This window comes from Heloderma suspectum, chromosome 3, assembly GCF_057233095.1.
Source record: "Heloderma suspectum isolate Gila_16-S chromosome 3, 16-S_ref, whole genome shotgun sequence".
In the NCBI taxonomy this organism is placed as follows: domain Eukaryota; kingdom Metazoa; phylum Chordata; class Lepidosauria; order Squamata; family Helodermatidae; genus Heloderma; species Heloderma suspectum.
Window position 1 is genome coordinate 267,998,168 of NC_139460.1, and position 18,556 is coordinate 268,016,723.

The window sequence follows — 18,556 nt, forward strand, 5'->3', positions numbered from 1 at the left end:
TTCTCCTCCCAGAAGTTTGGTAGCATCCTGGAGGACCCCCGGCCCTAATAAACAGGCGCTGATTGCTTAACAGGCGCTTCCCCAACCTGGTGCTTTCCAAATGTTTTGGGCAACAACTCCCAGCATTACTAACCATTGGCCATTCTGGCTGGGCCTGATGGGAGTTGAAGTCACTGGTCCTAGGCATGCTGGCTTTACATTACCGGCAGAGGCAGTATGTCTTCCAATATCAGTTGCTGGGGAAAATGGGAGGGAGGGTGTGGACTTCCCATGGGCATCTGGCTGGCCACTGTGGGAACAGAAGGGTGGCCTAGGTAGGCCTTTGGTTTCATCCAGCATTCCTCTTCTTATGCTATGGTCAATATGAACACTAATTGCTCTCGTGGATCACATCAGAGGTCCATATGGTTCTACACTGTATTGCAGCCTCCCCCATCCTGGTGCCCTTCTGTTGTTTTGAAATACAACTCCCAGCATTCCTGACCATTGGCCATGCTGGCTCATACTGATGGCAGCTGAAGTCCAAAACATCTGGAAGGCGCCAGGTTGGGGAAGGCTGGCTTAACAGATGACATGATCCTGGATGAGGGTGCAGACCTGGCATGTATTACGGAGACCTGACTGGCCGAGGCTGCTGCTCCAACCCTTGCAGCCATGTGTCCAGCCGGATTTTCATGTGCACAGCAGCCGAGGGCTGGGGATCGGGGAGGGGGAGTGGCTGTTATCTACCGAGAGTCCTTGGTCTTCACCAGACCCCCTCTCCGGGAGACCAAGGTTGCTGAGTGCATGTACTGGAGGTTGGGCCCGAAGGGCAGTCTGGGGATTCTGCTCGTGTACCGTCAACCCGCTGCACGACTGACTCCCTGGCCGAGGTGCTTGAGGTGGTCTCTGATGTGCGTGTACAGTCCCCTAACTTATTGGTGTTGGGGGACTTCAACGTACATTCGGAGGCCATCCTCACAGGAGCACCTCGGGACTTCATGGAGACCATGGCCTCCTGGGAGCTGCACCATATTCTAACTGGGCCCACCCATGTAGCTGGTCATGCACTAGACCTTGTGTTTGTTTCTGGAGAAGCGGGGAGTGATCTGGAAGTCAGGGGTATATCCACCACCCCCTTGTCATGGTCAGATCACTATCTGGTGACGTTGGACGTCTCGGTTCCACAACCCCTCCGCAAGGGTGGAGGACCCATTAAAATGGTCCGCCCCAGGCTTCTTATGGATCCAAATGGATTCCTGAACGCACTTGGGGATTCTCTGGGGCACGCCAACGGCCACTCGGTCGAGACCCTGGTGGGTGGCTGGAATGCCGCAATCACTGGGGCATTAGATCAGGTGGCTCCGAAACGCCCTCTCCCCCTGAACAGGGCTCGGACTGCACCATGGTTCAGTCCGCGGTTATGAGCTCTGAAACAGAAGGTGAGACGGCTAGAGCGCCGGTGGCGGAAGTCTCACTCCAAAGACGATCAGACACGGGCTAGAGCTGTATCTTCAGCCTATCACGTGGCGGTGAAGGCAGCAAAAAAGGAATATTATGCTGCCTCCATCACGTCTGCAGAGTGCTGCCCCTGGAGGTTGTTCCAAGTGGTCTGGAGCCTGGTCGGTCCTGTGGCTCCGGAACCACTGGAGCATTCTAAGGCCGCCTGTGAGGCCTTGGCAAGGCACTTTGCAGATAAAATTGATCAGATTAGGTGTGTTACTCTGCACGCTGTGGATACAGTTGCAAACCGGTTTTGTGGGATCGGTTCCAGCTTCGTCCTCCTGATGAAGTGGACAAGGTGCTTTCATCGGTACGGCTGACCACCTGCTTACTTGATCCTTGCCCATCGTGGCTCATTATGGGCTGCAGAGAGAGACTGGGTGAGGGGATCAAGGCGGTGGTGAACACCTCCCTTGAGGAGGGAGTGATGCCGTCAGCCCTCAAGGAGGCAGTGATAAGACCGCTCTTAAAGAAGCCCTCCTTGGATCCTCAAGTTCTGAACAAATTTCGCCCAGTCTCAAATCTGCCATTTTTGGGCAAGGTGATTGAGCGGGTGGTGGCGGTGCAGTTGAAGGCACACTTGGAAGAAACTGATTATCTAGACCCATTTCAGTCAGGCTTCAGGCCTGGGCATGGGACAGAAATGGCCTTGGTCGCCTTGGTAGATGATATGAGGAGGGCTCTGGATAGGGGTGAATGCTCCTTCCTTGTTCTCCTCGTCCTCTCAGCGGCTTTCGATACCGTTGACCACGGTATCCTCCTGGACTGCCTGGAGGGGTTGGGCATTGGGGACACCGTATTGCGGTGGTTCCGGTCCTTCCTCTCTGGCAGGTACCAGAGGGTAGCACTGGGAGAGGAGGTTTCGGACCCGTGGCCACTTACATGTGGGGTGCCACAGGGTTCCATCCTCTCCCCGATGCTATTTAACATCTATGTGAAGCCGCTGGGGGCTATCATCAGGAGGTTTGGGGTGCAGTTTCATCAATATGCGGATGACACGCAGCTCTACCTCTCATTCAAATCTTCACCAAGGTTGGCCGTAGAATCCCTGCCCAAATGTCTGGAGACGGTGAGTGGCTGGATGGGGAGGAATAAGCTGAAGCTGAACCCTGACAAGACCAAGGTAGTTTTGGTGGGAGACAAGAGGAGGCTAGGGGATGTTGACCTGGTGTTGAATGGGGTACGGCTACCCTTGAAAGACCAGGTCCGCAGCCTGGGGGTCATTTTGGACTCCCAGCTGTCCATGGAGGCTCAGGTGTCAGCTGTGAGCCAGACAGCGCTGTATCAACTCCATCTGATACGGCGGCTGCGCCCCTTCCTTCCCGACCATCTGCTCCCATCGGTAGTACATGCGCTGGTCTCCTCTCGTTTAGACTACTGTAATGCGCTCTACGTGGGATTACCCTTGAAGACGGTTCGGAAACTGCAGCTGGTACAGAACGCGGCGGCTCGCCTGATTAAAGGCAGCCGCCGGCGAGATCACATCACTCCAGTGCTGAAGGAGTTGCACTGGTTACCAGTTGTTTTCAGGGCCAAATTCAAGGTGTTGGTTTTGACCTTTAAAACCCTATATGGTTCTGACCCAGCCTATCTTAAGGAGCGCCTCCAGCAGCACCAGACAGGCCGCTTAACAAGATCAGCCTCGGATGGCCTTCTCTCTGTCCCATCAGCCAGGACAGCTAGACTGGTGGGGATGAGGGAGAGGGCCTTTTCTGTGGTGGCTCCCACTCTGTGGAACTCCCTCCCTAGGGAACTCCGTCATGCCCCCTCTTTAATGAGCTTCCGTTGTGCATTAAAAACGTGGTTGTTCAGGCAGGCATTTGGGGTGGGTTAGGGTATTTTAGGTAATGTTTTTATTGTAGAATTTTATTGTTTTAAACTGTTTTATTATGTTGTACATCGCCCAGAGTGACTGGGTGACCAGTCAGATGGGCGATTAATAAATTTAATAATAAATAAATAAATAAATAAAGAGATGCTTGGCAGAACAAAATACCACGGATGCAGCTTTCTATTTGCTGCTTCTTACCTTCCTTGCTGGGGAAAACCTTGGGTGTGATGCTTTTACTAAGGGCACAAACTTTCCGTCTGGTGGAACAAGGCTTTGCTGCCCTACTCCTTCCTTTCTCCCATCCCCTCAAAAAGCTTTAGGGTATGGACTTCCAAGTACCCATGGAGGGTGGACACCCATCATCCGACTCTGCTGTGCCAGTGTATTTAATCCCCAAGCTCTGGGCCTTTGCTAGGGTGCCTTTCTTTGCAGGTCAGATGAACCTTTGGTATGCGTTTCCTATGTCAAATGAGGGAGCGGTGGGCTGTATCAAACAAACCTCTCTCCCTATGCCAGGGGCTTTCAGTCTAATCCCCCTATGCCTTCAGGGGCTTTCATTCTAGTCCCCAGCATGATTCTGATGCAAGGGACCATTTCTCATTTATGTTCCTTAGCTGCTTTCTCGTGATGCAAGCTGTAAAGTACGCTTTAACACTGCCTCCTGCCAGTTTGAACAGCAGCTGAATGAGTGAGTACATTGTATGTATTAAAAACAGTTGTTTGCAACTCAGAGCAATGTACAAAGTAAAATAATAAATATAAACTCGAGCAAGACACAAATCTCAGCAGGTAATTAAAAATCCAGCAGGAAACAACTAAAAGGTCTGGGCAAATAATTTTTTTCACCTGAAAGTAAAATAAAAATAGCACCAGGTAAATCTCTCTAGGAAAGGTGTGAAAGGGCACAGCTGGAAAGGCCTTGGCTCCTGTCACTACCTGCCTTAACAATGGCGTATTTCATTGGAGCTGAGAGAGTGCAGGGTGCTTGGCAAAGTCTGGGGTGGGGGAATAGGCTTGTAGAAACCAGCAGTAGGTATCAGCATATGCAGCACCAAGGAATGGAGACTAGGCCTCAGAGTTTTTACCACTGAATAGCCTCAAATTGTGCCTTTTGCCTTCCTCATGGGGACATTTACAAGAATGAACATTCTTGGGCTGTTGATTCAGACTTCTTACCGGTCCCAGGTTCAGAGTCTAGGAGCTTGTTCTTCCTCAGAGACTGTCCACATTCAGGCCATAACACCTTCTGTGCATGTGATTCTGGCTCAAGGAGAGATCACAATGTAGAATGAGTCACTTTGTTATTATTTATTTGAAGTATTTTTATGCTGCTCCTCAGCCAAAAAGGCTCCCAGAGTGGCTTAAGAACATAAGAAGAGCCATGCTGGATCAGACCAAGGGTCCATCTAGTCCAGCATTGTGTTCACACAGTGGCCAACAAGCTGTTGACTGGGAACCCACAAGCAGGGCATGAGTGCAACAGCACCCTCCCACCCATGTTCCCCAGCAGCTGGTGTACATAGGCTCACTGCCTCTGGTACTGGAGGTAGCACATAGGTCTCAGGACTAGTAGCCATCGATAGCCTTTTCCTCCAGGAATTTGTCCAACCCCGTTTTAGTCATCCAAACTGGTGGCCATCACTACTTCCTGTGGTAGCGAATTCCATAGTTCAACTGTGTGCTACGTGAAGAAGTACTTCCTTTTATCTGTCCTGAATCTCCCACCAATCGGCTTCATAGGATGACCCCGGGTTGTAGTATTTTGAGAGAGGGAGAAAAATGTCTCCACATTCTTCATACCATGCATAATTTTGTAGACCTCTGTCATGTCCCCCTTTACCCTCCTTTTTTCCAAGCTAAACAATCCCAGCTGTTGTAACCTTCTCTCATAGGGGAGATGGTCCATCCCCTTGATCATTTAAGTTGCCCTTTTCTGCACTTTTTCCAGTAGTATAATGTATTTTTTTAGATTTGGTAACCAGAACTGGACACAGTATTCCAAGTGTGGCTGCACCAAACAACAGTTAGAATTTTCCTCTTACATACTTAATCTTTTCCCCCATTTCCATGAGCCAAGACATGGGAAAATTGGAGTGAGTAGCTGAGGTGAATAAAGGAATGAGTTGGCCCAAGCCTCTGTGGTTCATACTGAGAAAGAGTGGGATTAAAGAGCTAATGTTGCTGGCTGTTGAGCTTTGGCTCAATTCAAAATACAGCTCCTAAAAATTAGTTGCCCACCAGGGCTATTTGGATCCAGTGGCTGGCAGGACTCACCAAAACATCTTTTGAAGTTAAACGTCCAAATATTAATTTCCCTGCTGTGTAGAATGCACTTATGTGTATATTTTAGTACCACAAATATTTAAATATAAGATATCAGTCAGCAGAAAGACATAAAGGACGGGAGGAAAATAGACCATTGATACCTGTTTGTGCCTTCATTGCAGAAAGGTGTAGAAATGCAGTATTTTGCTAATGGCTTGACAAACTTCTTTTTTCATTTTCTCTCAAATACAGATGTGAGAGTCTTGTGGCCAGCTAAAATGGATCAACCCACAGTCAGTCTGTGGGTGAAGATGGAACCTTTCATAGTGGGAGCCTTGCAAATCCCACCTCCCTCCAAGTTTAGCATGCATTATCTCCGGAAGATGTCAACTTATGTCCGGATGCATTCTAGTGAAGGCTATTATCCGTACCTTTCCTGGCCTATGTGGCGGCATATTGCTTGTGGGAAGCTGCAGTTAGGCAAAGATCTGGCTTGGCTATATTTTGAATTGTTTGGCAGTCTTATTGAACGGACCTCAGAGGAGCGACTGGAATGGGCAGAGGTGATATCCAGCTGTTCAACTGAGGAGGAGGCAGAGAAGCAAAGGAATAAGGCATGAAATTGCATTTTTAATATTATGGAATCTGGTGTATGCTCGTCATAGAAATCTTATTGGGCCTTGTTTTTGATGCACAGAACAACAGTTTATTCCCTTCTGTACCTTATAGTGTACTGCATGGGTTCACAGGGGCGGGGGGGACAATCTAACATGAGGTTAAGTATACTTAAGCCCATTGAAATTGGCTCTAGTTTTTAAAATAAAATTAAGCAATGGTTTGTCTGTGTCTTCCTCACTTCACTGTACTGGCTTGCTGCTGAATATCACAACAATGTGATGAGGCTGCAAAAAAGGCAAGTGCTCTTTTGGGCTGTGTTAATAGAAGCATAGCTTCCAAACCCCGGGAAGTAGAAGTTCCCCTCTACTCAGCACTGGTTAGGCCTCATCTGGAGTACTGTGTCCAGTTCTGGGCACCACACTTCAAGAAGGATGCAGACAAACTGGATAGGGTTCAGAGGAGGGCAACCAAGATGATCAGGGGCCTAGAAACAAAGCCCTGTGAGGAGAGACTGAAAGAACTGGGCATGTTTAGCCTTGAGAAGAGAAGACTGAGGGGAGATATGATAGCGCTCTTCAAGTCCTTGAAAGGTTGTCGCAGAGAGGAAGGCCAGGATCTCTTGGACACGGAATAATGGGCTCAAGTGACAGGAAGCCTGTCCTGCTGAACATCAGGACAGGAAGTGACAGGAAGCCTGTCCTGCTGCTGATTCCTGCTGAACATCAGGAAAAACTTCCTGACTGTTAGAGCAATATGACAATGACCTAGGGAAGTAATGGGCTCTCCAGCACTGGAGGCATTCAAGATAAGGCTGGACAGCCACCTGTCAGGGATCCTTTGACAGATTCCTGCATTGAGCAGGGGGTTGGACTCAATGGTCTTATAGGCCCCTTCCAACCCTACTCTTCTATGATTCTATGAATATAAAACAACTACCCCTGCTAAATAATATGGTACTTAATGTTCTCCTTTAAAAATCAATTTTTTGTCGGTCTCTCTCCTTAGTTATCTGTGGACACGCTTCAATTCCTGCTGTTCCTTTATATTCAGCAACTAAACAAAGTTTCCTTGAGGACATCTCTACTTGGAGATGAGTGGCCAAATCCGAGATCTAAGTCTTACAGTCTGACAAGAGAATCCAGCAATCAGATTAAGGTATTGCTTTAAACTGCTCTTTTTTCAAGTATCCCCCCCCCCCCCCGAAGCAGTGTGTAAGCTCTAGTTTGAAGGTAAGTGTAAAGAACCGGAGTAACTCTATGTTCCTTTTCTATATTGGGATATTAATATTTTATTGCATGGGATGGAGAGTGCTGGTTGGTAAGAGGCCTCTGAAGGGAGGATACTGTGACACCTGAAGGGGAGGCTGGGCCTGCTATATTTCAAAAGTATATAGCGTTGCTGTCCTGGAGGCCAGTTCTCTACAACAGCGGTCTCCAAATTTTTTGATTGTGCATGCCTATCAGTTAAATTTTTTTGAGCACGCACCCCAAATATTTTATTTATTTCATTTCTGTACCGCCCAGTAGCCGAAGCTAGGCAGTTCACAAAAATTAAAACCACAAAGTGCAGCATAAAACAATATAAAATATAAAAGCTTAAAACCACAATATAACAGTACAACCAGAATAAAACCTAGTTAGCACTGCAGAGATTTAAAATACAGATTTAAAACACCAGAGCTAAAAGATTAAGAAGCTAAAATACTGGGAGAATAAAAAGGTCTTCACCTGGTACTGGAAGGAGAACAATGTAGGTGCCAGGCGAACCTCTCTAGGGAGCTTATTCCACAGCCGGGGGCCACAGCAGAAAAGGCCCTCCTCCTGGTAGCCAGCAGCCTCACTTTCTTTGGCAGGGGCTCCTGGAGAGGAACCCCTGAGGATGGTCTTAAGAGTCCAGACAGTCACATATGGGAGGAGGCAATCCTTCAGATAACCTGGCCCCAAGCTGTTTAGGGCTTTGAATGTTAATACCAGCACTTTGAATCAGGTCCAGAAATGGACTGGCAGGTAGTGCAGCTGGAAAAGGACTGGCGTAATGTGATCTCATTGGCCAGTCCCTGTTAACAATCTTGCCGCCCTGTTTTGGACTCGCTGAAGTTTCTGGACCGTTTTCAAAGACAGCCCCATGTATAACACGTTGCAGTAATCCAGACGAGAGGTTATCAGAGCATGGATGTATACAAATATATATGTATATTTATTTATATATAAATGATATACATGTTAACACTGTACTAATATATTATGTACATTATAAAACATAAACAATAGAAATTAAAAAGGATGAGATAAAGATGAAATAAACAGTTTTTTAAAAATAATTTATTTTATTAATGGTATAAAAAACCTTTTTGCTGTCACTAAAATATTAATGTTTTTTAGTGAGAGCAATGTGATCGAATATGCTTCATTATTTTTGAAAATCATGCTTTAACACTTTGTGATATCAGCGATTCGAATGTCTGGTTCCAAGTGCAGTTTATTTCGATACTTGGTTTCAACAGCTGTCATAGCTGAAAAAGATACCTCACAATGATACGTAGATCCAAATAGAAGAAATGCATCATTGGCTGTGCTTAATAAATCACAATACGCATTTTTCAATCCCATCCACCAATTACACAAAGTTTTCCGTTGAAATTCAGCTAGTAAACTTCCATCTTCCCTGATGTCAGTTGTTCTTGCAAACTAATCAGAAGGTGTTCCGTATTTATATTTTTAACAAATGCGTTCAAAACCCACTAAAACTCTTCATTTGGAAGATTTTTAAGCAGGTTAGAAAATTCTGTTTCCAAGTTTTTAAAGTGTACAGATATGAGAGTTTTTATAGGTGACACACTCACATTATTTTTGGCAACAAAATCACATACCGATGGAAACATTTCCAAACACCTATTTTCAAAATGGGGGCTGTAGTGGCTTAGTGGTTAAGACTAAGTGGTTAGTCTTAGTGGTTAATTGCAGACCGGAAGGTCAGCAGGACAGCAGTTCGAGACCCGAGTGCTGCGTGACGGAGTGAGCTCCCGTCTTCAGTCCCAGCTTCTGCCAACCTAGCAGTTCGAAAGCAAGAAATTGCAAGTAGATAAATAGGTACCGCTTCGGTGGGAAAGGTAACAGCGTTCCGTGCACCTCGGTGTTCAGTCATGCCGGCCACATGACCACGGAAGCGTCTTCGGACAGCACTGGCTCTTTGGCTTAGAAATGGAGATGAGCACCACACCCTAGAGTCGGACACGACTGGTTGGGGACACCTTTACCTTTTTATTTTCAAAATGCTCTCTCCATAGCACGAGTTTCTTTTGAAAAGCAGCTACTTTCTCAGTCATTGTTAAATTGTCACCTTTACCTTGAAGGGATGGATTAAGTGTGTTTATCTTTCAAAAATATCTGCTAGGTGGCATACTACTGACAGCTGCTTGTCATCACAGAAAAGGTCGGCCAATCTGGAACAAATTTGCTCTCCTTTGGCAGGATGGCAGTTGCTATGGTGCCAACTGAGGAAGCAACTGCGCCTTCCTCTGCTGTGCCTGGCAGAGATTTCAACCATATGAAAAGTAATGATCTGATTTAGGTGAATCAACAGCAGGGCAACTTTACAGTTATACTGTCATCCAGCACATGCTGCATACTTCATGGTGAAATTTTCATCTAGATTAACATTCCTCAACATGGTACCCAGGCATGCTGGGTGGGAATGATGGGAGCTGTAGTCCAGCACAACTGGAGGGTGCCATATTGGGGAAGGCTGATCTGTGAGTGCTAAATCTATAGATTTCCCCCCTCTCTTAATGGAGACAGCTTTTGCATGTGCACTATAAGTTTTACTCTTTGCAAACCGCCCAGAGAGCTCCAGCTATTATATAATAATGTTGATGAACACTTTCTGGCATTCCATATCAAATCCCTTTGTTGCTGTATTTATGTTGTACATTTTGCGTGCATGCAAAGCATTAATGTGCTTTAGGATATTAAGAACTGTTAGCTTCCTGTATTCATTTAAAAAAAAAACTGGTGAAGCACATGTACCCCTTGACCGTTACGTGGTCATAAGAATGTAGGAAAACTGAACAGTGGCTCTGGTTCTTTTTATACTGGATGCCTGCTTGTAGTGGGTGGCAAATGAAAAAGAACTGAATAGAAGGAAAATCTATACTTCCATTCTGGACTATCGTGAATGAGTTGTACAGGCTAGGTATTATGATTTCAGTTTTATGAAAACTTTCCCTGTGTATAATGACTTTTTGCGTTTTGTTGATTTGATCTAAGAACTGGAATGACAACTACCACCAAGACTTTGTCCAAAACCATCTCCAGGAACTTCTGGAACTGTTACTGGACCCAGATCAGCTTACTGCCTCCTCTCACTCTACCCACAGTAGTCTGGTTTCACTTGAAGCTGTCCGAGCTCTCGGCTTCCTTATTGAAGGAGGTGTGAACAAGAACAGGACTGTCCACCATCTGCATGAGCTTGCACTCTGGCAGCCGTTGCATGCTAAGAGTGGCTTCTCAAAGATCTCCAAAGCCTTCTCCTTCCCCAAACTCGAGTCCTGGCTGAGGACTTGTCTGACTGAGAACCCATTTGGGACATCAGCCTGCCTCAAGTCTGGGAAAAAGCTTGCATGGGCACAGCAAGGTACAGTTATCTCTGGTCTTTAAACCGTTGGCACCTAAGCACAAAATCTTCTTTTTCTCTTATTTGCAGAAAACAGTTTCCTATACTGCAGCAACTTTTGGCCCTCTAGTTGTTTTTGCCTACAACTCCCATCAGCCCTAGCCAGCATAGCCAGTGGTAAGGGATCATTGGAGTTGTAGACAAAAACACCTGGAGGGCCACAAGTTGCCCACCCTTGCTATACTGTAACATAGCATCTTTTGACCATCAGCATCTATTGAAAAGGCTGAATTTACAATTGTTTTCTTTCCCACTAGCCAAACCTTCCCCAACCTGGCGCCACCAGATGGTTTCAGCTACAACTCCTGGCATTCCTGACCATTGGCCATGCTACTAGGGGCTCATAGGAGTTGAAGCCCCAAACATCTGGAGGGCACCAGGTTGGGGAAGGCTGCAGTAGCCAGTTGACAGGTTGCCTTCAGTGCAGCATTTCTGATCTTGTCCTTATCGTCAGACATTTTAGTTAAAATTGACACCCTCAAGTGTTAAAATCCTTATTTGGTATTTTACTTCAGGTGTTTAATAAATGTCAGCACTCAAGAAAGTGTATTTTGTTTGGCAATGAAAATGTACGTCAGTTTGTAGAGCATTTCCGTCTAGCAACTCAAATGACATCCTGGCTTTTTTGAAAAGGCTGGCAATTCCAAAGTGTTGTAGATAAAGATTGAGTCTGGATCTTCCAGCTCTAAATTTCACACCTTATGCTCCAGATCATGGTTGAATTCATTCATGCCAAATAATATGTGCTGGTATCTCCTCCTTGCATTGTCAAGGTAATTTAGGCTGGGTTGGTATCACTAGGTATCTTCTCTCTTAGGAGTGGTGACTCATTGCTTGCTTGTTCAGTTATGGTCTTTGTCACTGTCCTCTCTAGGCACATAACAAAACTCATGTAACACTGTTGTTTGCATGTCATATATGGGGAATGTAATGGTTTGTCCAAAGTTGTACAGAATTGAGTCCATTATTGTCATTATTAATTGTAAGGAGACTATAAATGCATTAGTTTAATGTGTGATGTGACTAAAATATAGGCTTCTTAGTGAGAGGAAACCACTGAATCCTATGGGCAGTATCCAATACAGTTGCTGTACTCCTGCTAGTTCCTTTTCACTTGCAGGACCCACTACTTGCACAACAGAAGCTAGTGCTTCCGACAGTAATCCCAGAAATAAATGGAAATCCTCATTTCCAAAACAGGACAGGTCAGTGGAGCTTCTGCAAGCTCCACTGCCCTGCTCTGTTCTGGAAACAAGCATTTTTTCGTTCGTTTCTGATTGCTGTGGGACTGCTAGCTTCCTGTTGCATGAACGGTGGGTAAGTTTTCACAGTACCAGTAAGAGTGAAAGGCTACACAAATGTATATAACTTTGAGGGAAACATACTGTGCATGCAGGATGAGCTGGTGCATAAATTGGATGGCATGGAAACATTCTGGTGCCCTTTATGCAATAACTGTGTAGCTAGTTTCAGTTCTCAATAGCCCCCAAAGGAAGTATTTTCTATGTTTCATATTGAAAAGAAACTTAGAACGACTTGAACGTATTTCTGGATAGGCCTTAATGAAAGCCTTTTGGCCTGGTTCACATGATCACCGTGGCTTAAACGAGCCACTGTAGTTTGTTTAAGCTGCTGCGTGTGCCGGGCACCATTTGTCTAATTACCCACCTGGGCACAGCTTGTTGTGTTGTCCAAACCCGAGTGGCATGGCTAGTTGGAGGGGGGCAGAAAGGACAAGGTCCCCAATAACAGTTACAGTACAAACAGTCCAGGTGTAAGAGACCTACACAACTGCACCAGACCAATTAATTACAAAAGTTATATTGATTAGTGGTACAATTATGCCAGTTGATTTTACAAAACAACAATTATAAACGGTCAGTTAAAATTTCGAAACAGCTGTATCAGTTATGCTCGTCAGTTTATGGGACCCCAGTGTGTTTCCGTTTTGACTATAAAGTCTTCATTGGGTGCTCTAGTAGACATAATATGTTCAATAACAAATTGCAGTAACTGATAATGTTGAAAAAGAAGAATTTCACTTCCTGATTGGTCAAATTTTTTCAGTGGTATACTGGTCAATGAAGGCAAAATAGCCTCCTTTGTTTGTGGGTTAAGAGTGAGGAAACCTCTCTGATTTTTTTCCAGCTCACCCTCCCCAGAATATGTAGATACTCTCAAGACGAGTCACCAAACAGACAGTAGACACTGCCCCAGTTAGATGTCATGGGGAACACCAGCTTAAGCAAGAATACTTTTTAAAAAACCCAATGTTTACTGATTCTTGCAGTTGAAGGAACGACCAAGCGAGCCAAGATAGCCTGTAATACTCATATGGTCCCTTCAGCACATCGCATGGTTGTGATGAGCCAAGTTTACAAGCAAACACTGGCAAAGAGCTCAGATACCCTAGAAGACACTCACGTGAGGATTCATCGCTGCTGTGAATCTTTCATCTATTTGCTGTCTCCATTGAGGTGACTTAGCCTTCTCCAGTCAACTTCATTTGAAAGCTGTGTGTCCTGTTTTATATTGTTTTTACCCCTCTGTTTTAATTTTGTTGCTTTTCCCTCTCTTTTAGATCTGTGACCATCGAGAAATGCAGGAATAGCACCTTTGTCCTGGGGCCAGTACAGACAGTCGTTCACCTCCATAGCTGTGACAACGTCAAACTTATTGCTGTTTGCCACCGTCTGTCTCTGTCATCGACCACCAATTGCACCTTGCATGTTCTCATCCCAACTAGACCTCTCATCCTACTGGGTAACCAAATGATAACCTTTGCCCCCTTCCACACCCATTATCCAATGCTTGAGGACCACATGGGCAGGACTGGCCTGGCTACAGTGCCCAACTGTTGGGATAATCCAATGTTGATATGCAAAGAGAACTGTGATGAGAATGTGTTCAGGCTGCTCCCACCCTCAGAGTTTTACCCCTTTGTTGTTCCGTTTGAAATGGAAGGAGACACAACAGAAATACCTGGTGGGCTGCCGCCTGCGTACCAAAAGGCACTGAGTCAACGGGAACAGAGGATACAGATCTGGCAGAAGACTGTGAAGGAGGCAGGGTTGACCAAGTAAGTATAAGTAACAGCTTTCTTCAAGGAGGGAAGAGTCTGCAGCTGTAGCAGCTTTGGAGCAAAATGTATGGATGTGCATTAATACTGAAGTCTTATCTCTGGCCTTGATTGTTCTACAGGACAGCTGTGGGCCATCTGTTGATCTTTTCTAAGTTGTCAACTTGTCAACTGATGCTTTGTAAAACCTAATTCACAAAACATAGAAAAATGTTAAATGAAGAATGAAATGTCAAACGTGCTGTAATATCTACCTCTGTTTCTTATAATACATAAGACACTTATTTCTAAAAGTACCATACAGAAGGACAATTGAATTTCACTGAACCTACTGTTCTGGATATGATATTTACTACCCTTTTTGCTGTCTGTAGTGTGCAATCCTATGCACACTTGCCTTGCAGTAAGACCCATTGAACTCAGTGGGACAGACTTCTGAGGAGATATACATAGGATCAGGCTGCATATCTGTTAACAAATTTTGTGCTATCCTGTCTAAAGGACATAGAAGTAGTCCTTGTTGAATTGGCACATCCAGTGGCCTAGGTTTTAAGAATTCTGATGTCTGCTGTCCTGACTTCTGGAAACATCCAAAATGTTTAGTGTTCAAATCTCATAACTTCAGAGGCAGTTTGAGGAAGATTTGAATTCATATGAGCAAACCTGAACAATTATTGTTATTAGTAAGGGTATATTTTCCCCACTCTTTCTTACACAGAGGTTCAAGTTCAGTGAAATCATATGGAGAAGTTCAGTACTACTTTTTGTTCCATGCAGAATTTATTGGCATTTGGGCACCTGATTATCATGATGAGTAGCTTGGTAGAGAAGAAATGGTCACTGGTGGACTAAAATCTTTTTGGTTCTCTAGTAGTGGAATTTTCAGTTTCCAATTGCAGTTAGAATCCTCCGTGTGTGGGGTAGGAATGGTGGGAATTCATAGGAATCAGTATACAAACTCAAAGGCTTGGTTAGAGGCTTCCTTTAATTGGAATACTTTGAAATAACATCTACCCTCAAAAAGCCCCCCCCTCCCGGTTGTTTTCCCCTTGCAGGGTTTACACCTTTTTCTCCCAGCAGGGGGCTTCTATGCATTTAACTGCCTCATGATGAGCCAATTCAACAGATTTTAAAGGGACAGGAAGTGTAAACTTGATCCCATCTGTTGTAGTGCTTCCAAAATACCACGCGCACTCTCTCTCTCCCCCCCCCCAGTGAAAACAAAACAGAGTGACAATATTTTCTGAGAGAGAGGCTCCTGTGTCTTTGAGACCCAACAGGTATAGCCCTTCCCCATCAGTTAACACTGTATCATTTAGCACTGGATGAAAAAAGCTGCCTTGCTAGTCAATGAAGAGAGGGCTTGAATGATAAGAGTATGTACCGAATTTCATGTGCTACAGTGCTAAATTTTGAATGGGTTTCAGGCACCAGAGGAAGACATTCCAGGTGTTGGTGGAGAACAAGTTCTATGAATGGCTGGTCCACACAGGCAGTCGTCAACAGCTTGACAGCCTGGTGCTTCCTGCTGCAGGTTCTAAGCAGGCAGCAGGATAGGACAGCTTCAAAGGTGAGTTCAAACATCTTGCGTCCCCTACTGCATTTGTAAAAAGACTACCTTTTGTCTTGCACCACTGTCTTGCAAAAAAGGACATACTTCCTTATTAGTTGAACTGTGGGACTTGTTACCACAAGATGGCTGTCAACTTGGACAACTTTAAAAGTGGGTTACACAAATTCCTAAAGGCTGTCAATGGCTACTAGTCCTGATGGCTATATGCTACCTCCAGTATCAGAGGCAGTATGCCGGCATGCACCAGTTGCTGGGGAGCATGAGGGGGAGGGTGCTGTTGCGCCCATGCCCTCCTTGCAAGCTTTCCATAGGCCTCTGGTTGGCCAGTGTGAGCAGAATGCTGGACAACATAGGCCTTTGGTTTCATCCAGCACAGGTCTTCTTGGTTTTATTCAAATAAGAACAATCATTGCCCTGGTGGATTAGATCAAAGGTGCATCTGATCCTACAACTCCTAGGATTTCTGTTCATTGTTCATGCTGGCTGGGGCTGATGGGAACTGAAGTCCAAGACATCTGGAGGGCACGAGGTTGGGGAAGCCTGCTCTATTGCTGTGGAGGTTAGGGAAAGCTTACAAAAAGTTTGTCTCCCACATCAGGCAGTCAGGAAGTCTAAAATCTCCAATTGGTAGGTGAATCACCTGAAGATTTAACTTATTAGGAATATCTTTTTTAGTAAAAACCTGACCTTCTTGCATAGAATTAGAATATGCTATATTAGAAGTCATAGAGATTAGCTATATTCTGTTGTATTTCTCAGAAGGAAAGCAAAGGCATAGAAGGAAGTTTGTCATGTTGCTAATGTCTGCTTCCTAATGGATCAATGACACTTGTCTCAAATAACTCTTTTCTCTTCCTGGTTGTTGAGATCTACAATCAGCAAGTTGTATATTATATTCATTCCTGCCATACAGCAGTCTTTCAAACCTCCCTTTAGTTCTGATCTTACAAGGATTATTCCAAGGCAGAGTTCCACAGATCTGGGTTGGCCTTGATGTCCTTCCACAATTTTTGCTCCCACTTGAATTCTGCCTGGCTGAGAAAGGATAGAGTCTTGTCTCTGTTGGTTTTTGCTTCAGAGGCCCTTGGGAGTGTTGTTGGTTCACCGTGCTTCCAAAGCTCAGCAAGAATGCAGGGACTTACCCTTGCCCTTTTCCATTTAAGAGAAGGGCGGGGGCTCTTCCTTGGAATTGTGTTGAGCTTCAGAGACAGTCTAGAGCTCAGCATGATTGGAGAAGGGCAGGGATGTATCCCTGCCATCACACAGAGCTGTCAGAGGTCCAAGAGGAATCACTGCCCATCTCTCACTGTGGGCTGGGGCAGGTGTCCCAAACACACTGACCAGATAAGTTTGCCACTGAGTGCATTTATGGGCCCCTGCTCCATCCTTCACATCTCTGCACTGTCCCCCTCCTACTGTCCAAATCCATTGCAAGACCCTTTCCTTCCATTGAAAGCTTTGCCATATACTACACTGGTTTTTCTCTGTTTCCCTTATTCCTTATTGTTCTGCACAACATCCCCTGTTTGTTCTCCCAGTTTCACCTTCAAAACATATGCCATGCCGCTCTGTGTCCCTTGCTCTCTGTCAAGCTACTTCTGTTTCTTTCTTCAGCCACTGTGCCACCTCAGCTTCACCCTCAGCTTTTGGTTAACTGTCTTCCAACCTATTGTCATTACTCCTTTATCTATGTGTAACTTAAGATTGCAAAGTTGATGGGCAGGGGTCTTTTTGGTGTTTTGTATGGCTTCAGCATATAGTCGCTGATGCTTAATGTGTGTAACATTTGATTTTTTTTTTGGATACTTCATTTAGTTTTTATCTGTATAGTTCTAAGTAGCTTAAAGGTGGTAAACTAAGCTGCGCACTTTCCCTCCTAATTACATTATTGCAGTGTGTTTTATAGATGCCATCTAATGAACTACTTGGAAACTAATGTGTTTGATTACTGGATTCAAGAAATATAAATATGTTTATCTGCTTTATTACAGTTTAGGAGATGCTCTCTGAGTGTTCCCCCCTCAATAGACTGGGGCTAAGCTGATTAAAAGCTCCCATGGCATTGCTGATGAGTTTGGAAATTAGATTTACTTGGTGTCATTGTCAAGGAGGAGATGGACTTTTTCTTCCTGTTCCAGCTCTGCATCTTTCTCAGAAACCAGCCTCTGTAGGAAACCAGCCAGGACTGCTGGTTTCCTTGCTGTTAACACTTCTGTCCATGGCTGAAAGCAAAATTTATATGTGTAGCACCTGTAAAGGTATGTGGAAAAGGAATTACTTCCTTGGTGAGAAGCTTGGGGCAAGCTTCTGGCTACTGAATGAACCTTTCCCCTGCTATTAAGTGAACATTGCTTGTATACAACTCCCTAGATGTATTTTTATACCAGTTGTTAGCACTTCAACTATGAAATTTAATTAAATTGGCACAATTGTGTGTGTCTGTGTCTTTTATTTTCTTTTTTCAGATTTTATTGAATGATAATGTTCAGAACTATCTTTATACTTCAAGAAGAGGGTCTTGGAGACAGTGAGTTGGATCCAGGCTTAAGACATACTTAGAACAGACCCACTAAAATTATTGGGTAGCCATACTCATAGGCCAGGCAAAGATTTCTTGGAAATAGGAAGATAAGAAAATGAATTAGCCTACCTTTGGGTTATCTGCAAAAAGTATGGAGCCATAGTAGTTAGAAAAACCTTGTAGTTTAGTCTATAGTTTATCTCCAGTTGCCCCTTGTAAAAGGAAAGTAAAGGAAGTCACTTTGGCTACAGTCCTATATGCGCTTACTTGGGAGTAAGCCCCATTAAGCTCAGGCTTATTTTTTGACAAGACATGTATAGGATTGCACTGTTCTCTACAAAAAAAAAAAACCTACCTCATTAGGTTTATACTTTTTGTGTCAAATTGTGCATAAAAGTGGAGAGAATAGCTTCTGTACTTCTTTGTCTAAATTTGAACACGAACATGAATGATACGATTTAAACTGAAGTAAATAGTTTCTTTCTGAAGTCACTTTTTTTCTAATGAAAGTAAACT

General features: G+C 44.6%; 1 protein-coding gene across 9 annotated transcripts in view; it reads left to right on the forward strand.

Moving 5' to 3' along the window:
• Nucleotides 1-17,953, forward strand: part of TBCCD1 (TBCC domain containing 1) — an 18,781-nt gene extending 828 nt beyond the window's left edge. For 3 of the 9 annotated variants that reach the window (XM_084846906.1, XM_084846904.1, XM_084846905.1), the window contains exons 2-9: nt 3,928-4,001; nt 5,831-6,192; nt 7,202-7,351; nt 10,462-10,828; nt 13,158-13,344; nt 13,449-13,946; nt 15,374-15,516; nt 17,511-17,953. In XM_084846906.1, coding sequence (XP_084703032.1) covers nt 3,998-4,001; nt 5,831-6,192; nt 7,202-7,351; nt 10,462-10,828; nt 13,158-13,344; nt 13,449-13,946; nt 15,374-15,503 — 1,698 coding nt within the window. In that variant the 5' untranslated portion in view covers nt 3,928-3,997 and the 3' untranslated portion in view covers nt 15,504-15,516; nt 17,511-17,953. The remainder of the gene's footprint in view (nt 1-3,927; nt 4,002-5,830; nt 6,193-7,201; nt 7,352-10,461; nt 10,829-13,157; nt 13,345-13,448; nt 13,947-15,373; nt 15,517-17,510) is intronic. The other 6 variants (XM_084846909.1, XM_084846908.1, XM_084846907.1 and 3 more) reach the window with 3 other exon arrangements.
• The last annotated feature ends 603 nt before the right edge of the window (nt 17,954-18,556 follow it).